The 26,900-nt window shown below is 36.7% G+C and overlaps 1 protein-coding gene across 4 annotated transcripts in view; it reads left to right on the top strand.

The window, feature by feature from the left end:
- Positions 1 to 712: 712 nt before the first annotated feature.
- The window catches only part of SREK1 (splicing regulatory glutamic acid and lysine rich protein 1), a 41,908-nt gene continuing 15,720 nt past the window's right edge, over positions 713 to 26,900 (top strand). Inside the window, exons 1-8 of one of the 4 annotated variants that reach the window (XM_081053439.1) lie at positions 713 to 1,043; positions 9,920 to 9,947; positions 10,025 to 10,053; positions 15,685 to 15,800; positions 20,493 to 20,657; positions 20,800 to 20,978; positions 22,181 to 22,311; positions 23,169 to 23,283. In XM_081053439.1, the coding sequence (XP_080909565.1) occupies positions 15,738 to 15,800; positions 20,493 to 20,657; positions 20,800 to 20,978; positions 22,181 to 22,311; positions 23,169 to 23,283 (653 nt within the window). In that variant the 5' untranslated portion in view covers positions 713 to 1,043; positions 9,920 to 9,947; positions 10,025 to 10,053; positions 15,685 to 15,737. Of the gene's footprint in view, positions 1,044 to 9,919; positions 10,054 to 12,571; positions 15,399 to 15,684; positions 15,801 to 20,492; positions 20,658 to 20,799; positions 20,979 to 22,180; positions 22,312 to 23,168; positions 23,284 to 26,900 lie in introns of those variants that run through there. The other 3 variants (XM_081053436.1, XM_081053438.1, XM_081053437.1) reach the window with 3 other exon arrangements.

The following is a 26,900-nucleotide window of genomic DNA, read 5'->3' as shown; positions in this document are numbered from 1 at the left end:
CACAACGTGAAAAAGGTAAAGTCTTAGTTTTATTATAAAAATTGGCCTTGCGGACGCACTGAAACTTGCCTCCAGGACCCTCAGAATCCTGCAGCTGGCACTCGGGGCGCAGCCGGCCTGGTTTCACATACTAGTTACTTGTCTCTCACTGGATAGCAAGTTCTATGTGGACTGTCTGTAACTTGCTTTCATGTGCCCTCGTCTAACAGCGTCTGGTGTATAAAACACTGAATAAATGTCAATACCTGCGGAATGAGCGAATAACTGACAAGTTACAAAACAATGATCGCCCCGTCTTCATCTTACTACCTATATCTTTAATAAGTCACATTTGGCAAAGTTTTCCAAGTTTTTTCACAACTGTGACGCTGGCCAATTTCTTAATGCTTCCAGCTGCCTGGATGCAAGAATGACGCGTTCTAGTTCACCGTATCTGTGATACCCGGGAGTCATTCCTCCTTGGAAGCTCCGCACCAGCAGCAGGTCAGGCCTTTCCGTTCCCCAGTCCTCCTTCAAGATCAAAAACAGCTGAGTCTCCCACGTTTACTGGAGTACAAGCATTCGACCAAGTGGCAGCGGGGTGCAAAAAAAGATAACCGTAGAGAGGAGAAGAGGAAAGCGCAAGAACTACAGCTCCGGGGACCTCGCCCCCATCGCCCCACCGCAATCTCGCGAGATCCGCCGGGTTGCCGGAGCGACGCTTCCGGCTGGCGCGCGCAGCCCCGGGAGCAGGAGAGTTGGGAAATGGGCGGCTAGACCTGCCCGTCGCCGTGAATCCGCCTGCGGGAGCGCGCTCGCGGCCGCGCGTGCTCCGCTCTCCCGGCTCCGTCGCTGACGCGTCGTAGACGTTGGGGAGTGGGAGGGAGCGGCAGAGGGGTCGGGATGAACAGCGGCGGCGGCTTCGGTTTGGGCTTAGGCTTCAGCCTCACCCCTACGGCGGTGATTCAGGTGACCAATCTGTCGTCGGCGGTGACCAGCGAGCAGATGCGGACGCTGTTTTCCTTCCTAGGAGAAATCGAGGAGCTGCGGCTCTATCCCCCAGAGTAAGTGCTCGAGCCCGGTTGGGGGAGGGGCGCGGGCGCCATAGAGATCTGGGGGACCGAGGCGCGGGGGAGAGCGTGGACGGCGGCGCGCGGTGCTCGCCACGTGACCGCCGGGGCTGACCTCGGTGCCCACGTTTGATTTGGGCACCGAAACCCGGAGCCCGTCGGGCGTGCCCTCCTTGTTCGTCGGACCTCAGGGGTCCTACCGCTGCACTGAGCCCTTACGCAGGTTGCCTGCTCCGTGCCTCCCCGACCTGCCGCCGCCGAGGTCTCGAATTCCCTGCCTCCCGCGACGATTTTTTTTCCCGCACTTAAGATGGCCGCAGGTGGGCCCCGAGTAGTCCCGGCGCGCGCCTGCCGGGCCGCGGGAAAAGCGCGGAGGCCGCCTGAGAAGCTGTGCGGTTGTTAGGGCCTCGTGTCCGGCCGTTGTTGCCGAGGAGGACCCCTGGACCCAGCGCCGCGCTCGTCCCCAGGGCGGTGTCCACACAGGCAGCATCCTTTTGGTTAATTTGACCCGAGCCCATCCGCGGTATTGAAAGATCATGTCCATTCACCCTTTTGGCCACAGATCACAATCTCCTCCCGGAAGGTCACACCGTCCCAAACCTTCCAGAAAACGCGTCAGTAGGTGCGGGATTGTCTGCCGCACACCTTTCACACTCTGGATTTCGACTGGCGTTCGCCGGTCGCCGCCACTTCCCAAGCGGTGTGTTTGGAAGTTAAGACGTCCCGTGTACGGTGCTGTCTCCCCACGGACTTGCAGGGGGGTTGCGGGTTCAGAGTCCTACAGGCATAAACTTTTTTTAAAAACAGAGTTTTCAAAATCTTAAAATCCTGAGTATTTTGTTGACGGTGTCTAAATCCTTTGAAAGGAGGAGAGTAATTGGTTGCCCAAGATTTTTTTTTGTTTTGTTTGTTTGTTTGTTTTAAAAATGTGTATTTGACTTTTTTGGTTTCTTTCGTAGTGATACGTGTAAGGGGGTGCTTTTTAATTTTCTGTCTGAGTATATCTCGTGGCTGCTGCCTAGATAGTATAGTGATAAAAGTTGGCGTTGGGATTTAAACATTTTACTGTTTAAGTGTTTCCCCTCTACTTCTTGTTTTGAAGTAATTCACGCACACAGAAAAGTTGAATGAATCCCCATATTCCCGGCAGCTGCGTTCATCGTTTGCCACAGTTGGTTTCTATCTTTCTCTGTCCCCCTCCATCTTTACACGCACACACTGGTCCTCCTTCCCATCCGTTTGCAAGTATGTAGTTGCAGACACTGACTGTTCTTCCTTCAGCACTTAAGTATAAGAACAAATAAATTCTCCGAAATACCACGAGAAATTTGATGTTGATAAAATAGTATATAATGTAGTGTAGAGTTAAGTTTTGCCAAATAGTCTGACAATTGCCTTTTTCCCTTTTCTCGGTCTAGAATGTAATGAGAGACCACCCACTGCATTTAGTTATCCCCTTACTCTGGAACAGCCCCGCCATCACCTTTTAAAAAGTCTTTTATGACATCGATACTTTGTCTTGTAGTTTGCTTTGTAGAATGACTCATGATCTGGTTTTATATACATTGTTTCTACATGGTTAGATTCAGGTAATACATTTTCGTCAATACTACACAAGTGAGCGCACATAAATCATTGTTGACTAGCTGTGTCATATAAGCTTTGAGTATCTTTTCTTTTGAAAATGCTTTCAGCTGTCTTTTCAATTAAACACTCAGAACATTTTTTTCTTTTTTTTAAATACTAGCATCTTTTTTTTTTTTTTTTTTTTAAGATTTTACTGGGGAAGGGGAACAGGACTTTATTGGGGAACAGTGTGTACTTCCAGGACTTTTTCCTAGTCAAGTTGTTGTCCTTTCAATCTTAGTTGTGGAGGGTGCCGTTCAGCTTCAAGTTGTTGTCCTTTTCAGTCTCAGTTGTGGAGGGCGCAGCTCAGCTCCAGGTCCATTTGCCATTTTCTAGTTGCAGGGGGCACAGCCCACCACCATCCCTTAACGGGAGTCGAACTGGCAACCTTGTGGTTGAGAGGACGCGCTCCAACCAACGGAGCCATCCGGGAGCTCAGAGGCAGCTCAGCTCAAGGTGCCGTGTTCAATCTTAGTTGCAGGGGAGCCCACCATCCCTTGCGGGACTCGAGGAATCGAACTGGCAACCTTGTGGTTGAGAGCCCACTGGCCCATGTGGGAATCGAACGAGCAGCCTTCAGAGTTAGGAGCATGGAGCTCCAACCGCCTGAGCCACGGGGCTGGCCCAGTAATGGGCTGTTTTTTGAAATCAAATGTTAATTTCAGTTTAAAATCAAAGAGAATAAAAAGCTCTTAAACATGGTGCATTAATATGTAGTGAATGTGTCACAAACTGTAATATATTTTGCAAAATTGTAACATAAATATAACATATATGGGCCAGACAAAATCCTTAACCGGGTTTTCTTTCCACAAGTTCAGTCCCTTATTCCTGTTTTTCAAAGATATTGACATGCTTTACTAACCGCATGTTTTCTGCTCTGTAATGAAGCTGTTATAACGCAGTCCTTATAATAAGGATGTATTTGAAAATTTGGTCCGAAATGGATAAAAATGCCATACTGTGTTTCCACAGAAATAAGACCTAGCTGGACAATCAGCTCTAAAGCGACTTTTGGAGCAAAAATTAATATAAAACCAGGTTGGCATGGTCGTATGTAATGTGAGACCGGGTCTTATATTAATTTTTGCTCCAAAAGATGCATTAGAGCTGATTGTCCGGCTAGGTCTTATTTTTGGGGAAACACGGTATTTAGTAGTTGTACTTAAGACAGATAATTGTTTGCAGTGTTGCGGAAACAGTATTTTATGATTAATCTTTGGAAGCTGAGTAGAAATTCATTTGTTTTAAATTTGGAAATATATTTCTTTAATAGAATGGAAAATAGTTTCTCATTAACATTTTAATAATTCAGTTGCTAATGTGAAAATTCAGTATTTAAATTTAATTCTTTTGCATGAGGCAGTGATTCAGTTCTTAACCATTAAGAATTAGTGTAAACGTTCATTGTAAACAGAATCTTGTTTGTCATCTTTTTTTGTGCAGCCAGATGATAAATATCCAGAATTTCTTTAACTTTTTCCACAATAAATTAATTTCGTATGTTCTGAAAATCTTTTTATAGCAGCAAGAAATCTTTGTAGTTTTCCATTAAGCTTTTTATTGAGGTAAAAGACGCATACAGAAAAATGCATGGGTAAGTGTAGAGCCCTACGGATTTTCACAAAGTGAGCATAGCTGTGTAACCAGCATCCAGATCAGGAATTTCAACACCCTAGCTGTGCCCCTGGGCCTTCCTTTAAAGCAGGGGTGTCCAAACTGCGGCCCGCGGGGCCAACTGCAGCCCATGATCCATTGTTAATTGGCCCACAGCAAATTCCAAAAATATATTTAGTTTACTTAAATAAACCAGGTGAGGGAATACATACTTCACCTCGAGTGAGTGGCCCGGCTGTTTGTGTATTTTACCGCATATGGCCCTTGGTGAAAAACGTTGAAAAAAGTTTGGACACCCTGCTTTAAAGGGTGATCATATTCTGATTTCTAACACTATGTTTAATACCAACACCAGTGTTGATTTTTTTGCTTGGTTTTCTTCTCTGGTCTTCAGAAATAGTCATAAGAAAGGCAAAATCTTATTTAAGTTTAGTTAAAAATATTAATGTAGTCAATGTAGTTACTTTATGAGAAATAGAGAAAAACACCATTTGTGATCCTATCCCTCTATCAAAACCTTTGTCCATTTCCATACCTTTTCCTCCAGCTGTTTTTATATATGTTTATTTTAATACGGTATAATCAAAGGATTTATAAACCGTGATTATAAACTCTTCTATGTTCAACTTGTAATAAGCATTTTTCATATTGCTGTTTGGTGTATAATAATACTTAAAAGACTGTATCAACTGTCCTAACTGTGTTTTTGAAATTCTGTCATTGGAGATATATTGGTTGCTTTTTTTTTTTTTGGTGTGTGATACAAGTCAGTGAATTTTAGAAGCACTTGAAAATGTGTCCTTTTTTGATTGTCATCAGTGATTTGGAGAGCATTCTGGCATTTACTGGGTGTCAATCATTCATAAGAAAGTCTTATACAAGGAAGAAGTGTGCCATCCAGAGTACCTCTGGAGCCCTACTGAGAAGCCCTGTTACAGTTTGTGTCAATATTTCCATACATAAAACTACATACTTTGTCCATATTTTGGATTATATCCTTTTTGATAGATCCTCAAAGGGTGTATATTAATATAATATTGAACATGTTATTTCCACATTGATTTTTAAGAAAATTGTGCAGTGCCATCACCATGTTTAATGAAAAAAATAACCAGTTAGGGCCCAGGAAATTTGAAGTTCATAAAATTGATTCTGTGATTTCTGCATTAAACTCTCAGAATTACTGATTATTTTGAAAAATGATTGGTGGAAAGTTTTATCTTTAAAAAATCAAAACTTGATTCAACAAATGAGATCAAAGTAAAATCTGCTTTCTTTAGAGGCATACATTTGGACAAATGGAATATGTAACCCCGACTTTTAAAAATTAGAACTTTAATTCAAAAATACATTTTAAAATGATAATTCTATTTAATTAAAAGCATAAATCTATTTAATAGCTTAGCGGTACTAGAGAGAAAGCTCTAAATGTAAGATTTGGAAACATACTGATTAATAAATAAAATACACATTTGTTTACTGAAATTCATCATCTGCATTTAGGCTTGTGTCATATTTTAGCCTATAATGTTCAAAATAAAGTAATGTTACTGCCTCTCCTGAAAAGCTCAAATGTTTACATTTGTATAAACTAAATATACGTTGATCTTTGCTCTCTCTTTTCAGGAAGGTAATTGGAGACGAAGGTGAAGACAGTTGCTTAAAGCAGTGGAATAGCCATGTCTAGTATCCACGCTCCTATGATAATGCTGTTCAGCACAGACCATAATTTTTTCATCAGTTTCTGGGTTTCTCAAATCTTGCTTTGCTAACCAGGCTCACATTTCCTATACCTGTTTTAAATTTAAAATACCGGTTTTAAGTAGGGGTATTTGGAAATGTAGCTTCAGTGGTGGCTTATCAGATTCTGGAAGATTTCAGTGTTAAAAGAGAGTACATTTGTTGGAATTGCTAGGGCTTTAGTAGTTCATTGTAATCATAGATATTTTTGGTTCAAAAGACAGAAACAGTGCTATCCAACTTAGCTTAAGGAGAGACATTATTGAAAAGATGAAGATTTTTCTAAATTGGAGAATAAAGACTACATAGTACAGCCGGGCCTCATGGGACCTGGGACTGGGAACCAGAAGGGTGTCAGAATACAAGGTATAAGGCTTCTCAGAGGCTTTGTCAACTCAATTTATTTCTGTGTATTTGTTCAGTTTCTTTATAGATCTATTCTGTACTCATCTAGCATCTGGCTCTTAAGTGACTTTCCCGCCCAAGAGAGAGAATCTGCTTGTTCACCCAGTTCGTTTGGTCAAGCCAATCAAATTACAGATTGCTACTTAGTCAGTGAAATGGGCCCTGGTGTCATGTGGCTAGTCACTGGCTAGCAGCTTACAAGATCTGTTGAGGGTTTCGCATAAGACAACTGGTAAGGCCTGCACTAAAAGTATATAGAGTGTCTTGGTAGCACATGTAGGAGAGGTACCAAATCACTTTGATATCTTAAAATGGCTTTCCAGAAGACTTGGAAACTTGATCCTTGAAAAAAAATGGAATTAACATCCAAGAAGAGACTTAAAGAGGACATCTTAAACAAATGGAACAACATGTATAAAGATGGCCCAGATGTTCTGGATATGTTCTGGGAACCATAAGTATTCTATGCCTGGATTTGGGGTGCATTTAGGTGATAAAGCAAGAACAGAAGGGTGCCTTGAGGAAATTGAAGCAGTGGCAAGACATGATAAAATTTACAGTTTAGAAAGATCACTCTGGCAGCTTTTGTAGAAGACCCTTATTAAGGAGTTGAGATTGGAGGCAATGTGGTTAGGAGCCATTGTAGTAGTAATACAGATGGGAAATGATGAGGGCCTGAATGAAGGCGTTGATAATGGGAATTATGAAAGAATTAATGAGACAAATATTTGAGGCGCAGTCTTCACAGGATTTAATAAACAGTGGAATTGAAGATGGAAGGGTTAAAGACGGACTCCACATCTCAGAAGTTTAGTCAAAATGGATTATTTCTTAATACTAAACTGGTAGGGTAGGAAACTACGGTGTATGTTCATTCTCTCTGGGATCAAGCTGATGTACGCATCAGCCACCCATCTCTGGAATGTTGTCGATCACTATGGCAGATAAAAAGAGCTCAGCAAAGGCCCTTAAAGCTATGGAATAATGACACATGTCAGTTCTGCTCGTAGGTAGCCAAAGCAAGTTGCGTGGCTATATTTCAAGGAACAAAGAAGTGGAATTTTTACTGTGTAACCAGAAGATTTGGAAATGTTTGGTGAACAGTACTAATGGCGGTCACATTAGTGGCTGCCAGATTTCTGACTTGGGTAATTGGGTGGTGTCTTTAAACTGAGATATGACATATAGGGCAGTGGGCAGGACAGGTGAAGACGAGTGTTGAATTTAAGACTTAAGACTGGGCCCGATGACTTTCAACTTGGATCTAAAAGTCTAGAGCTCAGGAGAGGCCTAAATTGGAGATTTGGTAATGTGAAGGTGGGTTAAGTCTGGATGCGAATGTATTTGCCTCGGTGACGAATACAAGTGCTTGACTTGTGCTTGATGTTGAGTAGGGGGATAGTTGGAGTGGTCTGGCCTGAAGCCTGAATTGATGGCCTTAGAGGTGGGTTGAGTTGGATTGAGTGAGGAAGAGATAGAGTTTTATCTTTATTTTTGCAACTTTAATTAGCCCGACTAATTATGTTAACAATAACAAATAATTGGAAGTTTTAAATGCAGATATATTTCATTATCAAATGTTGGATCGATAGTATAAATATGTATATTTAGCCGTTATCAATATGGGTTTTTTGCTATATGAAAGATTTTCTTCAAAATATTGAATATTTGTGGAATTACTGATTAAATAGTACATTAAAATTGTTTTAAAATTTTTATCAGCTTCAGGTGTACGAAAGAACATAATGGTTAGACATTTACACACCTCACCAAAAGTGATAACCCCACCAAATCTACTATCTCTCTGACACCATACATAGCTATTACAATACCATGAACTGTATTCCCTGTGCTGTACTTTACATCCTATGAGTGTGTGTGAGTGTGTGTGTACACACATACACATAAAATTATAGTTGACATTTAGCATTATTTTATATTAGTTTCAGGTGTATAGCGCAGTGGTTAAGCATTTGTATAATCTATGAAGTGATCCCCTGATAAGTCCAGTACCCACCTGACACCCTACATAGTCTTTAAAACATTATTGACTATATTCCTGATACTCTGTTTCACATCCCTGCGACTATTTTGTAACTCCCAATTTCTATTTCCTAATCCCTTCACCTTTCTCACTGAGCCCCCAACCCCGTCTCATCTGGCAACCATCAGTTTGTTCTCTGTATCTGAGTCTATTTCTGTTTTATTTGTTCGTTTATTCTGTTCTTTAGATTCCACATATAAGTGAGATCATATGGTATTTGTCTTTCTCCGACTGACTTATTCACTTAGCATAATATTCTCTAGGTCCATCCATGTTGATGCTTAAACTTCTTGATTAATTGATAAAGTTTGCATTAGATTTGGAATTAGATGATTATACTTTAAGTCCCATCTTTGCCATTTACTAGATCTAGGATTATGATCAACTTCCTTGATCTGTTTTGTAAACTAAATTACTGTTATTGCACAAGGCATATGTGATATTTTTCAAATGATCTCTTTTAGTATGAAAAATATTAGTGTTTTAAAGTATTGTACAGTTATATATTAGGTATATATTTAGTTTGGGCTTTTTTTTTCCTTACTAAAGGCAATTAAAGACTTTAATTGAAAGTAATTATGGACTGGTTGACAAAATGATTGTTCTTGAAGATAGCATATTTTGGAATCTTAACAAGATGGATTCACATTATGCAAAAATTGCTTTCATCTGTGCTGTGTGGTTTCTATTTACTGTTGGCCTGCCTAGACTGAACTGAATCTAGTTGGACTTGTAAGAGTCTTTTCTCTTTTGCATATATAAAATATGCAAAATTTTGTTTGTGAAATCTTTTGTCTGGAAAATCATAATGCTCTTGCCTAGCCTGAAGTAGTCTAGTATATGTAAAAGACCTTAATTTTGATTCCATGTTATCTCATTGTTTCTAAGAGCGTTAAGAAGTTTTTAGTGATTTAAATGTGTCAGGGAATCACATTAGGGAGGGTTAGAAGTGGTTACAAAATTTGAAATCTTGGGGTGGCTGTTTAGCTCAGTTGGTTAGAGCCTGGTGCTAATAACACCAAGGTTGCCGTTTCTATCCCCGCATGGGCCACTGTGAGCTAGCCCTTCTTTTTTTAAAAAAAATTGAAGTCTTGAGGATTGGGGCTTTTAAAAAGGGATTTTTGCCTGTTGATAATGATACAGTGGTTGAACATCTTTGGGTTCAGTCAGCTGTTTTCACTGAGATTAAGAATTTATTAATTTAAATTTCAAATTTTTGCAAATAAGACTATAGGCCTGCCTAGATTGCCTTCAGTCATTGTATACAAATCACCATTAAAAGAATGTTTTGCTGTTTCATGTCATACTGATCCTTAGCAACAGAAATTCATAAGTCTTGATTATGTAAGAATATGGAAAGGGCTAAGAAAAATTAGTGGAAATGACAAAAACCAACCAAATGTTTATTAGCCTAACTGTTTTTCTTTTTATTTTGCAGCAACGCACCTCTTGCTTTTTCTTCCAAAGTATGTTATGTTAAGTTTCGTGACCCATCAAGTGTTGGCGTGGCCCAGCATCTAACTAACACGGTTTTTATTGACAGAGCTCTGATAGTTGTTCCTTGTGCAGAAGGTTGGTATCTCACATGTTTTTTTATTTTAATCTCTGTCCTGTCTATTACTACCTTTGGCTTTTCTAGAAATTGGCAAGTAGATAGTACTCTGGTGTGTGTGTTTGTGTGTGTGTGTGTGTGTGTATGCATGAGAGAATGAACTCTGGAGAAGGAAAGAATTTTTAATCAAATATATTAAAATGGTTTATTTATTAAGTTTGAGGAATAGGTAAACATTTAAAAATTTATAAATGACTTCTGGTTTGCTTTGGCTTTCTGTAGTCAATGTGCAAGTTATAAATAAAGCTTTCTGAAATTAAAAAAAATTAAGGTCGTAGGGGAAATTATTTTAAATGTGTAAATAAGCATTTACCTTGGTGTATACAACATTAATATTATATAAATAACAAGTGTACACATTTTGCCAGGTTGGGGTTAAGTGATATTTATGTTCATAAGAAGAATATTCATAATTTAAGCTTTAAAGTATCCTATTAAGGTAATTTACCTTAATTGTCACTGAGAGTATTACTTCATATTCAGTGTATATATTTACTGTGCAACTGGAATTTTTTTCTCTTAACTGGCTTTTTTTGGGGGGAGGATTGTAATTGAAGAAAAATCATGAAAAACAAATTTCCTTCATCCGGAGAAAGTTGTTGAAGATGTGAACATGGCCAAAGCCTTGTAGTTATTTGTTAAATTTTATTACTTAACCTGCTTTAAGAGCTAATTATTACTAATAATTTATTTTTTTAGTAACTTCTATTTACAGAACCACTCATATAATAGGCTGTGCCGAATTTGACAGTTCCGGTGTGTAATTAACTTTTATTCAGAGTACTGACTATGGCATGTGTACATGGATTTTAGAATTGAGTTATAATTAAAATGTCTTTAAAATATATTTTCACTAGTGGATGTTTTTTACAACATAAAATTACCTGAAACAATTTAATGTGCTTTCATATGTAATGTTTTAAAACCTCTTTTAGAAATCAAGTTAATATTAAAATAACTTAGTGTATAATAAAGTGTGTTGCACTTTCAAGATTTTATGCTTATTTCAGAATGCCTATTCTGGGATGTCAAAAACATTACCATTAAGACAGTGAGTATCATTCTGTTATTTTTAAAGTCCCAGAATAGGACATTCTGGATTTTTTGCAGATAAATTTGAAAGTATTTTTCTTATGCCTGGGGTTTAGAGTGGGGTAGAGAGAATAAAAATGGATTAAAGTTAATTACCTGCTAAATCTGTCCTTATCTACTCATCTGTAAGGGGACAGTGAGCCCAGAATTGGAGAGCAAGGTGAGAGAAGAGCTGGTAATGGTTTATTTAGTTCTGCAAACCAAGTTCATACCAATTTCATACCAAGTAAACTGCACGGGACAAAAGAAATCAGGTAGTTGTATTAAATGGGCATATTATTTATATCAGAAAATTATGTCACCAGCAGCACAGAATCTTGTAATATGTTAGCTTATTACTGAATTGGAAGGAAGAATTTCTATCATTGTTGCTTTGTTGGAATCTTACTATATTCCCATAGAAATTTTATATAGTATTTGAGAAGCCCTGACCATAATTTATCATAAATATTCAAAGTTATGGTCATGTAGAGGTTCTTTATTTTGTTTGTTTTACTTGATAGAGATGAGTAAATGCACATAAATTACAGGTTTTGAATATTTCTAATATTACTATTTTGAGATGAAGTTTTGCTAGTTTTGAACATGAAACTGTAAATATTTTTATTGCAGTTCAGTTGTAAGTATTTTAGAACACTTACCTATAAAATAATTGAATATTAGAAAAACATTCTAATATTCATTCTAATATTCTAGATACACATTTTTCATTACACTAAATACAACGGATAAATTTATAGAACATAAAGAACGTCGTAGTGCGCTGTTAAAGATCTGATTATGCACTGCAAGCAAAGTAATAATGTATTATATTCCTATATTGTACCAAAAAAGATAGCAAAGTGAGTTTGAAATAAACCAAAGGAAAGAGTTCCAGTGTAGTAAATTCTATAAGAGAAATGTGCTGTGGTGCTGTAAGCAGTCGTCTGTTTACTTCACTGATTGCATTCTTTCTTGATGTTATAGGAACAGCGTTATGAAAGAAATGAGAAAACCATAGAAAAAATTTAAGTTTTTTCTTTTCTTTCAATTGCTGTTTGGTTTTAATGCAGGCAGTATTGTGAGAGGATCCTAAACTATAGAAGTAATGTTTGATGTGTAAGTTTCATGCATATTAAGTATTAGCTATTGTCAATAAAACATGCCATTTGAAAATAAAATATATTTTCATTTTACTTGTCCAAATATGACTTCTTTTTGTTGTTGCGTGCATCTCAGATTTATTTTTTATAAATGTTAACACTTATAAAAAGATAAGGTCAAACATAACAAGGGTGTCAACTTAACCATCAGTCATAACTTTATGTCCACATTTTCTGGTAGATGGATTTTGACTATTAATTTGGTTTTGTATGTTTTCTCTATGTGATATTTGTGCATTATTAGATGACTAGACTGGCCAAGGCAGACCTGTTACACTTGCCTGAGTTAGGCATTGTTTGCCATGCCACTAAACCTGCCGTCAAGTGAAACCTTCATTGGGGAAATGAGATCGGAGTCTGAACCGCAGAAGATGGACGCCCTGTCTCTGTTTTTTATTGTTTTACTTTCATTTCTTTTTCTTTATTTTGTCCCTTTTTTTTTTTGTTTGTTTTTGTTTTTGTTTTGTTAAATCTATTTCACTTTAACTTGTGAGCTGGTTTTCCAGTTCTTTGTAAATGGTATTCCATTAAGGGTTCATAACATTGCATTGCAAATTATATTGGGAGATGATCAGCAGAGCTCAACCTTAAGATAAAATAAATTATTCCCAGTACATTAGCATACAGTGTTGTGAGGCCCAATGTGAATCTTAATTGGTGTTTACAGACTGATGAGGTACATTTTATTCTTGAAACACTAAAACACTGATAAGATTCTTAGGAACACTTTCTGATATCAGTGCAACATTTTTGCAGTTTTTCTCCCAACAAAAACCAAAACCCCCTGATAGTATCTTTCTCCCTAGAATTTTAGACATACAAAATCAAGGAAAATAAGTACATTTCTTATAAAAATCTGGGGGTAGAAGACAAAAAGAGACTTTCACTTTTGTGGTAGTTATTCATTATAGAAAATAACTTATTTCCTTGATTTATAAAGACTTGTAGTTACCTATGTGGGGAATGGATATTTGAGAAACTGTTGAATACTTACTTGCGTGTATGTTTCTCTGCTTGAATTTTTTTTGTTGAAAAACATTCAGAGGTTACTAGATTTTAAATGGATTCTGAGATTAGAATTCGTACTTTCACTCTGTGAGAGACATTGTTTTTCCTCTCAGTTGCCAAACATAGTTTGAGAAAAATGTTAAATGCTTAATTTATACACTCAGATAGTATTTAGAAGGTAAATTTGATAGAGTTCTATCTTGGAAATTAAGCAATGAAACTTCTTTAAGTATCTTTAATAATAGTTGGAATAAGGAAAAAATAGTGTGCTTATAGTTAGACTTAAAATTTGTAATAGTTTTTTACTACTGTGAGAGGCAGTGCGAGTCAAAAAACCTACTGATACTTTATTTTTAAAGCCGAAAGTGAAAGGCTTTATAATAGTAAGTGATCAACTTTTGGCCTTTGTGGAATATACCCTTTTTGTTTGTGTAGTCTGTTATACTCTCTTGTATGAATAGTTTTGCTTATTTAAGTGATATTATTTTAAATTAGGACAATATTAGATTGGAAACCTTAATTTGTTTTTTAGGTGCGTAAATTAGGCTAGCAAAGTGTAGTGTTTGTACCTTAGGACCTCAGTTGATTTATTATATGTGTTCAGGTTTTACAAATGTTTAAAAAATAATACCTACTTATAACAAAACAGGTCTTATAGCAATATAAATAGTTTAGTATATATGTGGGTATACAGTTACATGTGTTAATATTAGTAACTAATAAAATTAATTATTTGATGTCTTCAGTAAGGCCTACTTACCTTTTATCTATATGCATGTTAAAGTCTGGGCTTATGCAGAATTTACAGAAATAAAATGACTTTCTTTTTGAAATTAGTAACAGATTTAGATGTTGCAAAGCTTAGAAAAAAGTAGGCATTTGCTAAAGCTAATAAAATGTAATTTTTCTGTTCCTATAAATAAGGTAACCATTATTTAAGGCAAGTTTTAAAGTCTGTCTTGCATTCCATTCATTTTTAGAGATATATTTAGATAATATTGTTTAGAAGTTTATACCTGCACATCTGGTTGTTACAGAATTTTACCCCTAAAACCCAGCATGGTGCTTTTGAAAATTTACTCCATATGCGATTTTCATTTTAGCGTGATTTTGTACCCTGTGTTTTAAATTATTTTTGAAGAATTTGTGATGAAAATGTATAGCCAACTAATACGTAATTATGAATAGTTCTTCTAGAAAAGCTTATATGTAGACAACTTTTTTAGAAACTTTTTTGGTTAGGGGGAATAAGAGAAGATCAGGAAAAATGCATTAAAGTTGCAGTCATTATCAAAATTAGTTGAGTAGAATTCAGTAATTAAACACAGCAAATTCATGTAGTTATTTCAGATTTCATTTTTAAGTTTTTAATTGTAGCAATTTTTTTTCTTAGTGTTTAATATTATTTTAGTGTTGTTGTTATTAGGCAGGTAAGATGTTTATAAGCAAGTATTGAGGCATTAACTACCCGTCTTCAGATAAGTATACATAAAATTGGTTCTAAAAGTCAAGGGTTTGAGAAGTTTCCTGAGACTAGGGAAACTTTTATGTTAGTTATTGTCACAAATTTTAGCAGTTTCCGAAGGCATATTTGGAACTGGATTCTTTTGGGCATCTCTCACGTTGATGAGGTGCTGCCTTATTAATGGAATGGATGTAGGCTTCCTTTTAAATTGAAGTTGATTATATGCAGTAGGTTTTTGTTTTTTTCCGTCTACTTGAAATTAAATGAAATTTATTGGAAGGTTTATCAAAATTGTTTGCATCACAATAGGTAGTTTCAATAACAAGATAGGGGCACTCAGGAACAAATTTAAATTCGCACATATTTGTTTTTTCTTTTTCTTTTTTTTGACTAATTTGGTTATTTGCCATTTCTGGGGATTAAACTTTAAAAAATGTTCTTCTTTTCTGTATCTGATGTTCTGTGTGCTATTAGTGATGCAGCCAACACGAACGGTTGTCATGTGTAACACAACTTTCGATCAGCGCGAAAACACCGTCCTGGGAAAGCGTCCATGCTTGATATCGTTTGGTTCATGAACATTAAGTTTCCAGTACAGGTGACCCATAGCTCAAAGTGTTAAATAATTGTCTACATTATTCAATTTTTAAAATAATATTCCATTAATGAGATTGTTAGTCTTTGAAGTTTTGCTCACTTTTATTTTTCCTAGTAGAGCAGGATAAAAGGAAAGACTTAAGTTCTAATTTGTTTCTTTATACGGATCTGATAGATAGATTCATTTATTATTATTATTTTTTAAGTGCAAGGGTAATTGTAAAATCATAGTGTAAAGTTTATGTGGTGTTTCTGCTTTCTGTAATGTTTGGAACTTGCCTCTGCAGGTAAAATCCCCGAGGAATCCAAAGCCCTGTCTTTATTGGCTCCCGCTCCAACCATGACAAGTCTGATGCCTGGTGCGGGCTTGCTTCCCATACCGACTCCAAATCCCTTGACTACAGTAAGTACTACACACTTTCTCCTATGAGGGGTAAATGTTCAACTGTGCCATCAGTTGACTAAAGAACCTAGAAAATTCTTATTTTAAATCTTTTTTTAAATGGAGAGGATTTGAAATGTCTACTTAATTTTTTGTCCTCACTTTGTCACTGACTTAAACTACCTTTTGGAATTCCTTCTGAAGTAATGAGATTGATTTAAATTTGAGAACTAAAGTTGATTATTCACTAGAAAATCAGTTACTGAAACAGCATTTTAGATAGCATGGTGAATTGGAGAATCCAGGTAACTATTTCCTGGTTCATGAGGACTAAATTTATTTTTAAAATATGAAATGACGCACAGCTGTGTCTCAGAAGCATTTGTCTGATTAAGAAAACAAGGTAAAAACATGGCAAAATTTTTTTTGATTAAGTCTCTGAAGTTATCAAAATTGTTTGCATCACAATAGGTAGTTTCAATAACAAGATAGGGGCACTCAGGAACAAATTTAAATTCGCACGTATTTGTTTTTTCTTTAATGCCGCCTCTGATTTCTTCTTTAATGCCGCCTCTGATTTCTGAGTGGGGTTAAGAGATTTTGCTGTTACTGGACTCGTGGTTTTTATGTAAAAGACTGGTCATATTTATTTTAAAAGAAGGGTCTTTTTTCTTCAAAAATAAATCCAAGACAAAACATAAAACTCAACTGTAATTGAAAGTTTTGTTTAGCTTTGTGATACTGGATTATTAGGGGGTGAGCTGATGAGCTTTACGATTGTAGTTAATTTATCCAAGTTACAAGAGTGGTTTCTGAAACTTTGGAGTGCAAAATTTCAGGTCTTTTAATTTTTACATTACATTGTTTTGCTGGAGACCTGCATTGTGATCCAAAGAGGAAATGCTTTTTAATTGAATATTTGATCATTTGAATTGAGCTTTCCTGAAATTTTATTTTCGGTACGTTCTGGTATGTTTTAACATGTTAATTCCTGGGTCATCACCCCTTCAGAAAAATGTTTTCTTGATGTCTTGAAAATTCTTAAGGTTTATGAAGTTTTACTGTTTGTTGCCCTAAGGGGGAAATGGTTTTCTCTTAATTCAGCTGTAGATAGCTGTTATAAAATTTAATTTAGGAGGAATAACGTCAAGTAGGCAACAGGCGAAAGGTGGCCCACTGTGTTTTGGCTCCTGGCTCCCTCCATGACCTGTTTTCCTACCTGTTTCCCTAGCTAGCCCTACTTCAGCGACATTATATTGGCTTTGTCGATTCTTCGATATGCCGGCATATTTCTGCCTTACAGCTTTTGCACTTATTCATCCCCTGCCTAGAACTTTATTTTTCAGACATTAAAAAGGTTCACTTTTAAACTCTTTCACATGGGTGAAACTGTTTATCAGGTTTCTATTTAAAAGTCACATTTTCAGGGAGGCCAGTTTCTATGTCAGAGGGCAAAAGTTTTACATCTGGAGTCCAGATCATCTAACCTACCAAAGATGAAAAGGGCAGCTAGGCAGCTAAATACTTAGGTTTCTTAGACCAGTACTAGAAGTGGATTAATCTGAAGGAGGGTAAGTGTATTGTTACAAAGCTGCCACATCCAACACAACTTTCTGCTGTGATGGAAATGTCTGTATCTGTACCATTGAGTATGGCAGCCACCAGCAGTGGAGCTAGTGAGCACTTGAAATGTGGGTAGTGTGACTGAGGCACTGAATTTTAATTAATTAAAATTCAAATAACCATATGTGATTAGTGACTACCATATTATATTAGCACAGGTTTAGAAGAATGAAAAGAAGAGACAGGAAAAATTATGTAGAAAAGAACTGAATGATCTTTAAATTTGAAAAACAAAGGGATTGGATTAGGTGATTTGAAAAAGCTCATTCCAGATCTATAATTAATATTTCTAGTGGAGAGATTTGCAGATCAAAGGGGTTGACAGTTGAGAATACCTGGAAAGGCCTGTTTAATGTTTTAAATCCATGCAAAGCTAACAAATAGTAAGACTCATATTTGTGATTTAGCTTAACTGTATATAATTCTTTTTCATAGTAAAAATAAAATTAAGGTATGGTCCTCAATTATCTGTGTACATCAGACCATAGAAGACAAAGTGGGGTTGGAAAAGGAGTAATTGTAGAATCAACATGTGGATAGAGGCCAGGCTCAGAGGGTGGTAGCCTTGACTTTCATAGATTACTCACCCTTTTGGAACTAAGATGTTTTCTACAGCTTTATGATAACTTGAGATGGTGATAGTGAGCAACAAATCTAAGATCTGTTAGTAAGAAGATACAGATTATAATAAATACTATGAGTAATGTTTTAGAGACTAAATGAGATTTCATATAAGGTCAGGGAAAGCCTCTTGGAGGGGATGATTGATCTGATGATGCTTCAAGGATTCAGCTGGTAGAAGCAGGGGGAAGAGCTTTCTAGGCAGAAGGAGCACCATGTGGAAAGCCCTAAGGTGGGACATACACCTGTACAGAATGGCAGTCAGTGTGGTGGAAGCATAGAGAGGGGAGGGTAGTATGGTTTTGAGATTGGAGGGTTGGTTGGGCACTGATCACATTGGTTGGTTGGGCTTTTAGACCATAGAAAGGAGTTTGAATTTTATTCTAAAGGTACTTAGAAGCCACTGAGGAGTTTTAGGCAGGAGTGAGACATGATTCCCGCCCCCCTTCTTCTGCCTCCCTCCCCCCACATTCTGGTTCAAGCCGTTGTTTCTCAGTCTAGTTGTATAGGACACAGCTCCCTGGCCCATGCTGGTATTATGAGCCTTGAGCTCCCCATGCTCCCGGCTGAGTCTGAGGCAGTCAGTCCAAGGCCATCAGTCGCTGGTCAGCCGCTCACAGCAGCTCATGGCAGCTCTCGCTGGGTGATGGCCACTCACGATGTCTGCCAGACACTCACGCTGACCGCCGGCCGCTCATGGCAGCACACGGTAGCTCATGCCGACCTCTGGCTGCTCACAGCAGCCCAGCTCCAGGGAGAGCTGTTGTTCACAATCTTAGCTGTAGAGGGTGCAGCTCACTGGCCCATGTGGGAATCGAACCGGCGATCTGGGCTTTAGGAGCACGGTGCTCCAACTGCCTGAGCCGGCAGGCCGGACCTTAAACATGATTTGACGTTTTTAAAAGACCATACACTGACTGATATGACAAGCGTATGTGATAGTCCTTTTATAAACTTGTATTTTCACCTTTAGGAAGTGTTATTAACAGCTGTTAAATCTTAGTAGTTTTGCAACAATGTAATACGTAAATGTTCAAAATTTTCTTAAGTTGTATCAATGGAAATGAAAATGGTAGTTTTTTTTTCCTTGAAAGGTCTTTCTGTTAATTTAGCAAAACTTTCTAATTTCAAATTCTGAGCTTTCTCTTTTTTAGGTTAAGTTTTCATTAAAAACATGTTCCTTAATGTTTGAACTAAAAACTGAATTTAGTAACGCTATAGGAGATCAGTCAAGGTTTTTTTTCCTTTTCTTGTAATAGTATGAGTAAGGGTTTAATATTTTAGGCTTCTTTTCTTAGGTAAACTTTGATCCTGTTTTACTTTTAGTCTGTGCATGGTGGTACCCTTCTTTGACCACTTGGTAGCTGAATAGCTTTAGGAAAATTAATTTCTTGATGTCTTTTTATCTGTGAAATTAGCATAATAGTAACACCTATCTCTTAGGGTTGATACGAGGATTAAGAACCCAGCAAAAATTAAGTGCTTTGATCATTGTTAACTATTAGGAAGTTGGTTACACATCAGTGTTGAATGGCCAAGGTACAGTTGGTTTTCATTATTTGTGAATTCACTCACTATCTAAAATGTATTTGAAACCTCAAAATCAATACTGGTGGCACTGATGCTGTACAGGTACACATCATTTTATTGTGCTCCGCCTTACTGTGCTTCACAGATGTTGTGTTTTTATTGCAAGTTGAAGGGAAGACCCTCCACCAGCAAAAAGATAACTTGCTTTGTTGTGGTCATCTGGAACTGAACCCCTAATGTCTCCGGGGTATTCCTATAAATAAGTGTCCTTTTTGTGGTCTGGTTTAGTGCCATGCTTTTTCACATTTTTATACTTTTTCTTAGTGATTTCATTGTTTACGTTAGCCTCCAAGTGTAGTGCTAAAGTGCTGTCTAGTGTTTCTAAGGACTGGAAGGCTGTGATGCGCCTTATAGAGGAAATAAGTGTCAGGGTTCATTCAGGAATGAGTTCACAGTGCTTACGGCTATGAGTTCAGTGTTCATGAATCACAGTATATGCTAAATAATACGTTTTTAAGCAGAAATACACATAAAACAAGGCTATGTGTCTATCGGTTGATAAAAATACTGTGACCAAAGGATTTTAGGAACCTAGCCCTGTGTTTTCTGTAGGAGCAATGATTCAGTATTTAATAATTCAGTATTTGTGGCAATTTTATAGGACATAACTACTCTAAATAATGAGAGTTGACTCTGCTTTTAGTATTAAGTTTAAAAGTCGTGAAACTATCTGGATAGTTAAGAAATATTTTGCATTTCTAATTACATTTGAAATATTGTGTCCTCAGGTATAATTCAGGCATATACCTGGTTTACAGTTAGGCATTTCTAGTTTCTTCCCATTCTTGTTGAGGTGATCATTTCTTTTCAAGATTAGAGAATGGTAAATTTTTTTTTGATATTAACACGAAATGTTTTTGTTTTTGTTTTTTTAAATAGCTGGGTGTTTCCCTTAGCAGTTTGGGAGCTATACCAGCAGCAGCACTAGACCCCAACATTGCAACACTTGGAGAGATACCACAGCCACCACTTATGGGAAATGTGGATCCTTCTAAAATTGATGAAATTAGGAGAACTGTCTACGTTGGCAATTTGAATTCCCAGGTAACTAATTTAGAAGAAACTGAGTGGTAGGACCTCATACTCTTTTGCTCTTCTAAAAATCATGTTGATTGATAAAGTAATATTTATCTGATTTTTTTTTTAAAAGAATATACTTTACTAAAGTGTTACTTTGTTTCTTCAGACAACGACAGCTGATCAACTACTTGAATTTTTTAAACAAGTTGGAGAAGTGAAGTTTGTGCGGATGGCAGGTGATGAGACTCAGCCAACTCGGTTTGCTTTTGTGGAATTTGCAGACCAAAATTCTGTACCAAGGGCCCTTGCTTTTAATGGAGTTATGTTTGGAGACAGGCCACTGAAGTAAGAAACCCTAAACGAAGACATTTTAATGATTTTGAAAATCTTTAAGTATTTTTCATGTAATTAAGGCTTTTTTTTTCTTTTTAATAGTAATTGGCAATTTGTGGAAAGGAAGACTTTGTGTTAAGTATAAATGAGTACCTGAGATAACTTATCATTTTAGTCTTTAAGGTTGTATTTGAAGACATCTTATTTCCTGTATTATAAGGTCTTAATTCAATGTTAGCATTATTTGTATACGTTACATAACGATTGTAGGTCTTTTTACATAAGCTTCAACAAAAGTCAGGTTGGTTTTGCATTCTGACTAAACTAATGGATAATTTAGCACATGGGTTGAACTTTAGTAATACAATAATAAGAATTTTGGTAAATCCAAAATCCCAGGAAGAAAATGATATTAAGTACTCAGAAATGTTTCAAATTATACATTTTGAGTTTAAGGTTTGCTTATATCCATTTTTGCAAAGTGAAATATTGATGTAGCCTGTCAGATACTCAAGACAGAAATTCTATCTCATGCAGATTGTTGAGGTAACAGTTTTATCTGAATTTCATAGGTAATTGCCTTAGTTCTACAGTTTTATCACGATTCTGCTATTAAAGGATAAATACATGTTCTTAGTAAATTGCTTGTTTTCTCAGTGCGGAAGGGGTAAAGCGAGACACACCAAATTCATTTATGTGCATCAGAGAAACCACTCTTGACCTAGTAGGAAAAGAGTTTTATTAAATATCTCCCAAATTCAAAGCTGTGTCTGATTCAGCCGTGGTCCAAGGTTGATTAAAATGATGCACATAATATACAGTTTCCCCTTAATCCTCCCGGGATGCAGAGGTTATCAACAACATCTTAAATCTAAGAATAGAAATGATTTATTGTGATATTGGTAAGCATTTTAATTTATTATAATTCTGAGCTGTGTGGAAAAGCACTTGTCCTGGTCTATTCGAGTTGTTAAAGAAGTCAGCTAGAGTTCAGTTTTGTTTCCCTTGCTTTTGGCTTAGTTAGCAAGAGATGATGGCAGGTGAGAATGAGATTAATCATAGTTTTCAGGTTGGTTTTTGTTATTCTGTATTTAGTTATATTCTTACTGTGCTATCGAGATGTCCATTTATAAATGCGTGTATCACGTAAGCATTTGTTTCATGTTTTGTAAAATATAGTGTGCATTTGTGATATGCTAATGTTTTTAATTTAGAATAAATCACTCCAACAATGCAATAGTAAAACCCCCTGAGATGACACCTCAGGCTGCAGCTAAGGAGTTAGAAGAAGTAATGAAGCGAGTACGAGAGGCTCAGTCATTTATCTCAGCAGCTATTGAACCAGGTAAGGCCTTAGTGTTGTTTCGTAGGTCATAGTTTAAGATCATAGAATGTTAGAACTGGGAGGAATTGTAGAAGTTATTGTTCAGTTCCTTCATTTTACAAACAAGAAGACTGAAACTCAAGAAAGAGTAAGTGACTTACTAGTGTCAAAGGTCAACGAACTGCTTAGCACAATGTTGTCTTTTCCCACGATGCAGAATTGAGACACATTAGCCTGAGTTGATCAGTTTTTTTAATATTTTTGGGCAAAGTAGTGCTCAAAACTGGTTTGCTTAAAGCAAAGTATAAATATTATTGTGAAGCTAAAAAAATGATAAATATATTTAGTGTTATGATTAAGCAGATTCACTTTTCTTTAATTTAAAAAAATTAAAAAGAGAGCCCGTGATTTAGGAAAAATACATTCTGTTTTAGCACGGTAAAGAAACCTCTTCAAACTTTTGTGTTGCTAACTAAAATTTTAAAATCCAATCTAAAAATGTCTAGATGGTTTACATTTGAGCAGATTTTCTAAATTAGCACTCAGAATTTAGGCTTCAATTCTAGCAAAATAAAGGATTTGAAATCACTGTCATAGGAATTGCAGACATGTTATAATCGTACATTATGGCAGCAACAAAATTTTACGAACAGCTGTTTATAATCATCTGGTTTATATGTACTGCTGCAGGGTGGCTGCACTCAACGAGTTTATGCAATGACTTTCTTGGATGTTTCTGAAGGATAATTGCACAGGAGGAGGATGTACAGAGAGTAGGCCCCTTGCACTATATGTGGTACATTCCACTTGTGCCTGATTATTAACTGGGATCTTTAATTGTTCTGAGCTTACACTGCAAAGTGGTTTTTTCCTCCCAGAGTCTGGAAAGAGCAATGAAAGAAAAGGCGGTCGATCTCGTTCCCACACTCGTTCAAAGTCCAGGTCTAGCTCAAAATCCCATTCTAGAAGGAAAAGGTCGCAGTCAAAACACAGGTGAGAAGTTCTACTGTCATTTAAAATTTTTTTGGTTTTGTGTTTAAAATAGTTAAGATTTCTGAGTTTTTGCCTAAATATCAGAATTTAGAAATTTCAGTAGAGTTCCCCAAGAAGTATGGTTATCATTAAATATTGCTTTCGTTATAATACTATAGAATGAAATCTTAATTAACATGTAATTTTTATTCAATTTTCAGTTTTAAAAGTTGGTTTTCTAAAGATGCTCTGTATCTAATTTTTAAAGAGTAAACTATAGTCTTCATACCGAACTGGAAGAAACTTTTCATATTGAGGAAAGGGAACATTTATGATGATGCTGAAAATATTGCAACTTCTCCCCCACCCCCCAGTTCACAAAAGGGCTGGGGAGTTACCAGATCTTGATTTCAAGTAGTTACCTATCTCCAGTACCACGAGTCAAATGGGACTGTTTAAGTCCTTGGTACTCTTGGTATTAAGTGCCTCCTTCACCCACTTTGGGACAGGAAACACGAGTAATTTGCAGCTTTATCTCCAACTATTGTATGGTGCTTAAGCTCTGTGTCTGTTCTATCTTACTTTTGAACATAGCTCTGTTATTTTAATTTTCTTTTTAAATCTGTCGTGTTATGTTTGGTGCAGAGTGGACCTCAAAATGTAAACTTGCAACATCATTTTGATTGGAAGTGCCGTAAGAATCATGTCTAAAAGTGTTAGGTTTTATTGTCTTCTTTAAGATGTGGAGGGGGTGTTATTGGAATGTGAAAATGTATATACTGGATCCGAGCTCCATGCTATATGTGCACACATACTTAGTCTAAAGAGAAGAGGTAGAGAAAGGTGTGTGTGCATGTAGATGTGGGGTTATTAGAAAAGAAGGGAGGGTTTGAGGGGAAGGTACCAGTGCGCTGTATGTTGAACCTCATCAGCAAGCTTAGTTTAGACTGTTTTTCTGTGATGATCAAGGTGATTGAAACAATGAGATAGGAAAATCTGATATTTTTTCTTTGACTCTAGTAGGCTATATACTTCTTGCTATGTACTAGTGTGTACTTCTCTATTATTAGTTTGCAAAACCTTTTTTGGGATATGGTTTTACTGTCCTTTCATTCAAAGCTTACAGTAAGGCAAGTTCAGATCCAAGTGAAGGATATTGTTTTATGTTCAAGGAATGAGGTAGTGCGGCAGAAGCCAGAATTGAAGAAGGAAAGTGGTATAGAACCAGTGGTATTGGATTGTGGATATTTTCATAGGTTGACAGGATGTTGTGAATATAAATGAGACAAAGAAGTACAGAATTAAGCTGAGGAGTAACGGCTTCTCTGACGGAAAGAGCCATGCTCCAAAGCTAATACATTAGTGGTTTTCTAAGACTAAAATAAAGCAAAACTTGATGATTAGCATCATTGTTTCCTTGATAATCTCTGGGAAGCTTTATCAGTTGGGGCAGATAGTTTATCCACTTTAAGGTTTTTGCTCTGTCTATAATTTTAGGAATGTGTCTGAATATTTTCCCCCTCCAATAGTTAGTGGGGGTTGGGGATGGGGTGGGAGGCTTATTCAGTCTAAAATGAAATTTGTTAATTATTCACAGATCTAAAATGTAGATCTATCTATGTAGCATTATTAATAACTTATTTTTGGCATGCATACAATTGATCCTTCAACAATGTGGGTTTGAACTGTGTGGGTCCGCTTACGTGGGGATTCTTTTCAGTAAATATATGGCTGGCTCTCCATATCCACGAGCTTAGGATCTGTAGATTCAACCAACTGCAGATGCAAGACAGTGTTTTCGATCTGCAGTTGGGAATCCACAGATGTGAAAGACCGACCATATGCATTGTTCTTTATCATTTTATATAAGGGACTTGAGCATTTGTGGATTTTGGTGTCTGCGGGGGCGGGGGTAGCAGGGGTTCTGGAACTAATCCCCCACAGATAATAAAGGATGACTGAAGTTTTTGAGGAGTCAAGATTTTCAACTGTGTGGGTGTCAGCACTGTGTGTGTGTGTGTGTGTGTGTGTGTGTGGATAAATCTGCATATATACATGTATATGTACACACATATACATAGACACTTACGTACACATTTCTTTTTGTAAGCATACACCATTTTTATACATGGTTTATAGAAACACATGTACTTTTTACTAAGTTCTTTAAGAAATAAATAAGAGGATGAGTTCTATTTAAAGGGAATAAAACCCTTACCCAAAAAACACTTGACTTAAGGATCTTGACATGGAAGGAACTTCCTCCACCTCCTTAGGGGAGAGCAGCCTTTCTTGGCTTCCCCTCCCCTGCTGGTGGGATTTGATACCCTCAGCTCTGGCACACTGCACTGGACCTAGCAGGAGTGGGTGCAGGCCCTTACTCTTGAAGCTTCCCCGCACCCTGTCCCTGTGCTTCCCATTTTATGTTAGGAGGGAGGCAGGCGTTCCTTGTCACTTGGACCTGGGCTAGAACTGGGAAGATGTGTTTCCACTTTTTGCTTCCAAATTTTTATGTGTTTTTTTTCATAGGGACAGTGTTAGAAAAGGTGGATAGTACTATAATTATTATTATTTTAAAGTAAGTAACCTTTACAGACCAGCATAGGAGCTATAAGACATTTTACAGTATTTTAATGAGAGACAACTGACTTACAAATGAACTTTGATGCAACATGATGGTAAGTTGCCTTTTATTCACAGTTTAATTTACAAATGCAATTTTGCATATTTTGGTAAAATGGGAACTCCTAACATTAACTCCGATTTTTATCTTTGGTTGGATTGGATTTGCTCTTGATCTGAAGCTTTTAACATTCCTAGTCAGAAAACTTGCAGACAACTAGTGGGTGAGATAGAGGCATGAAAATATTTAATGTCAGAATCAAAATATAGTATTTTATATATTTTAATATATTTAATATATATTTAATATATTTATATTATATATAAAATACAGTATTTTTTCTTGGGTAATAACTTTCAGACTTCGGATTTACAGGGTAAGTTGCAAAGCCAAGTAGTCAGTGCTTTTTATTACTTTTATTTATTAGGGTCATGCTTACATTTTTAAAAGGAGAGTCTTTGCTTAATTAAGGTTGAAAAGCACTGTTTGAGTTAAAACAAATTATTTATATTTTTAGCAAGGTTATTGCAAGAAATTGTAAGACCTTTTATTTCATAGAAGCGAAAGCCCTTTAAAATATGTGGATGTCTAAATGGACTGAAAGTGTTCTAAGTTTTGCATTTTTGCTTTAATACTTACTACTTAGGTTATTAGTGAAAGGTTTCAACAAACTATGAATTATCTTATTAAAAATGTGTTATGAAGATAAATGCATAATTTTGTAAGGCACATAATAGATGAGTGATTCACTTGAAAAGTAGCTGTTGGGAAACACATTTTAACTAACTGAAAATGTGTTTAAAAACAAGATTTCGGTCAGTGATGTGATGGCATGTATTAGCTGAGTCCAAAGTTGATGAAAATTCTGAAATGACACTGAGACCTTGGGTAAAAAACAAAACAAAACAAAACACAAAACCACAAGATTTCATTATCAATTGAGGGTTTTCTGGAGGTTTTTCTGGTTTCATAGCATACCACAAGCATTTAACTATATGTGTTTCTTTTATAGATA

The sequence above is a fragment of the Rhinolophus hipposideros genome (assembly GCF_964194185.1).
Source record: "Rhinolophus hipposideros genome assembly, chromosome: 7".
Lineage (NCBI taxonomy): Eukaryota > Metazoa > Chordata > Mammalia > Chiroptera > Rhinolophidae > Rhinolophus > Rhinolophus hipposideros.
Note: the sequence above shows the minus strand (reverse complement) of the source record. Positions and strands in the feature narration are given on the sequence as shown.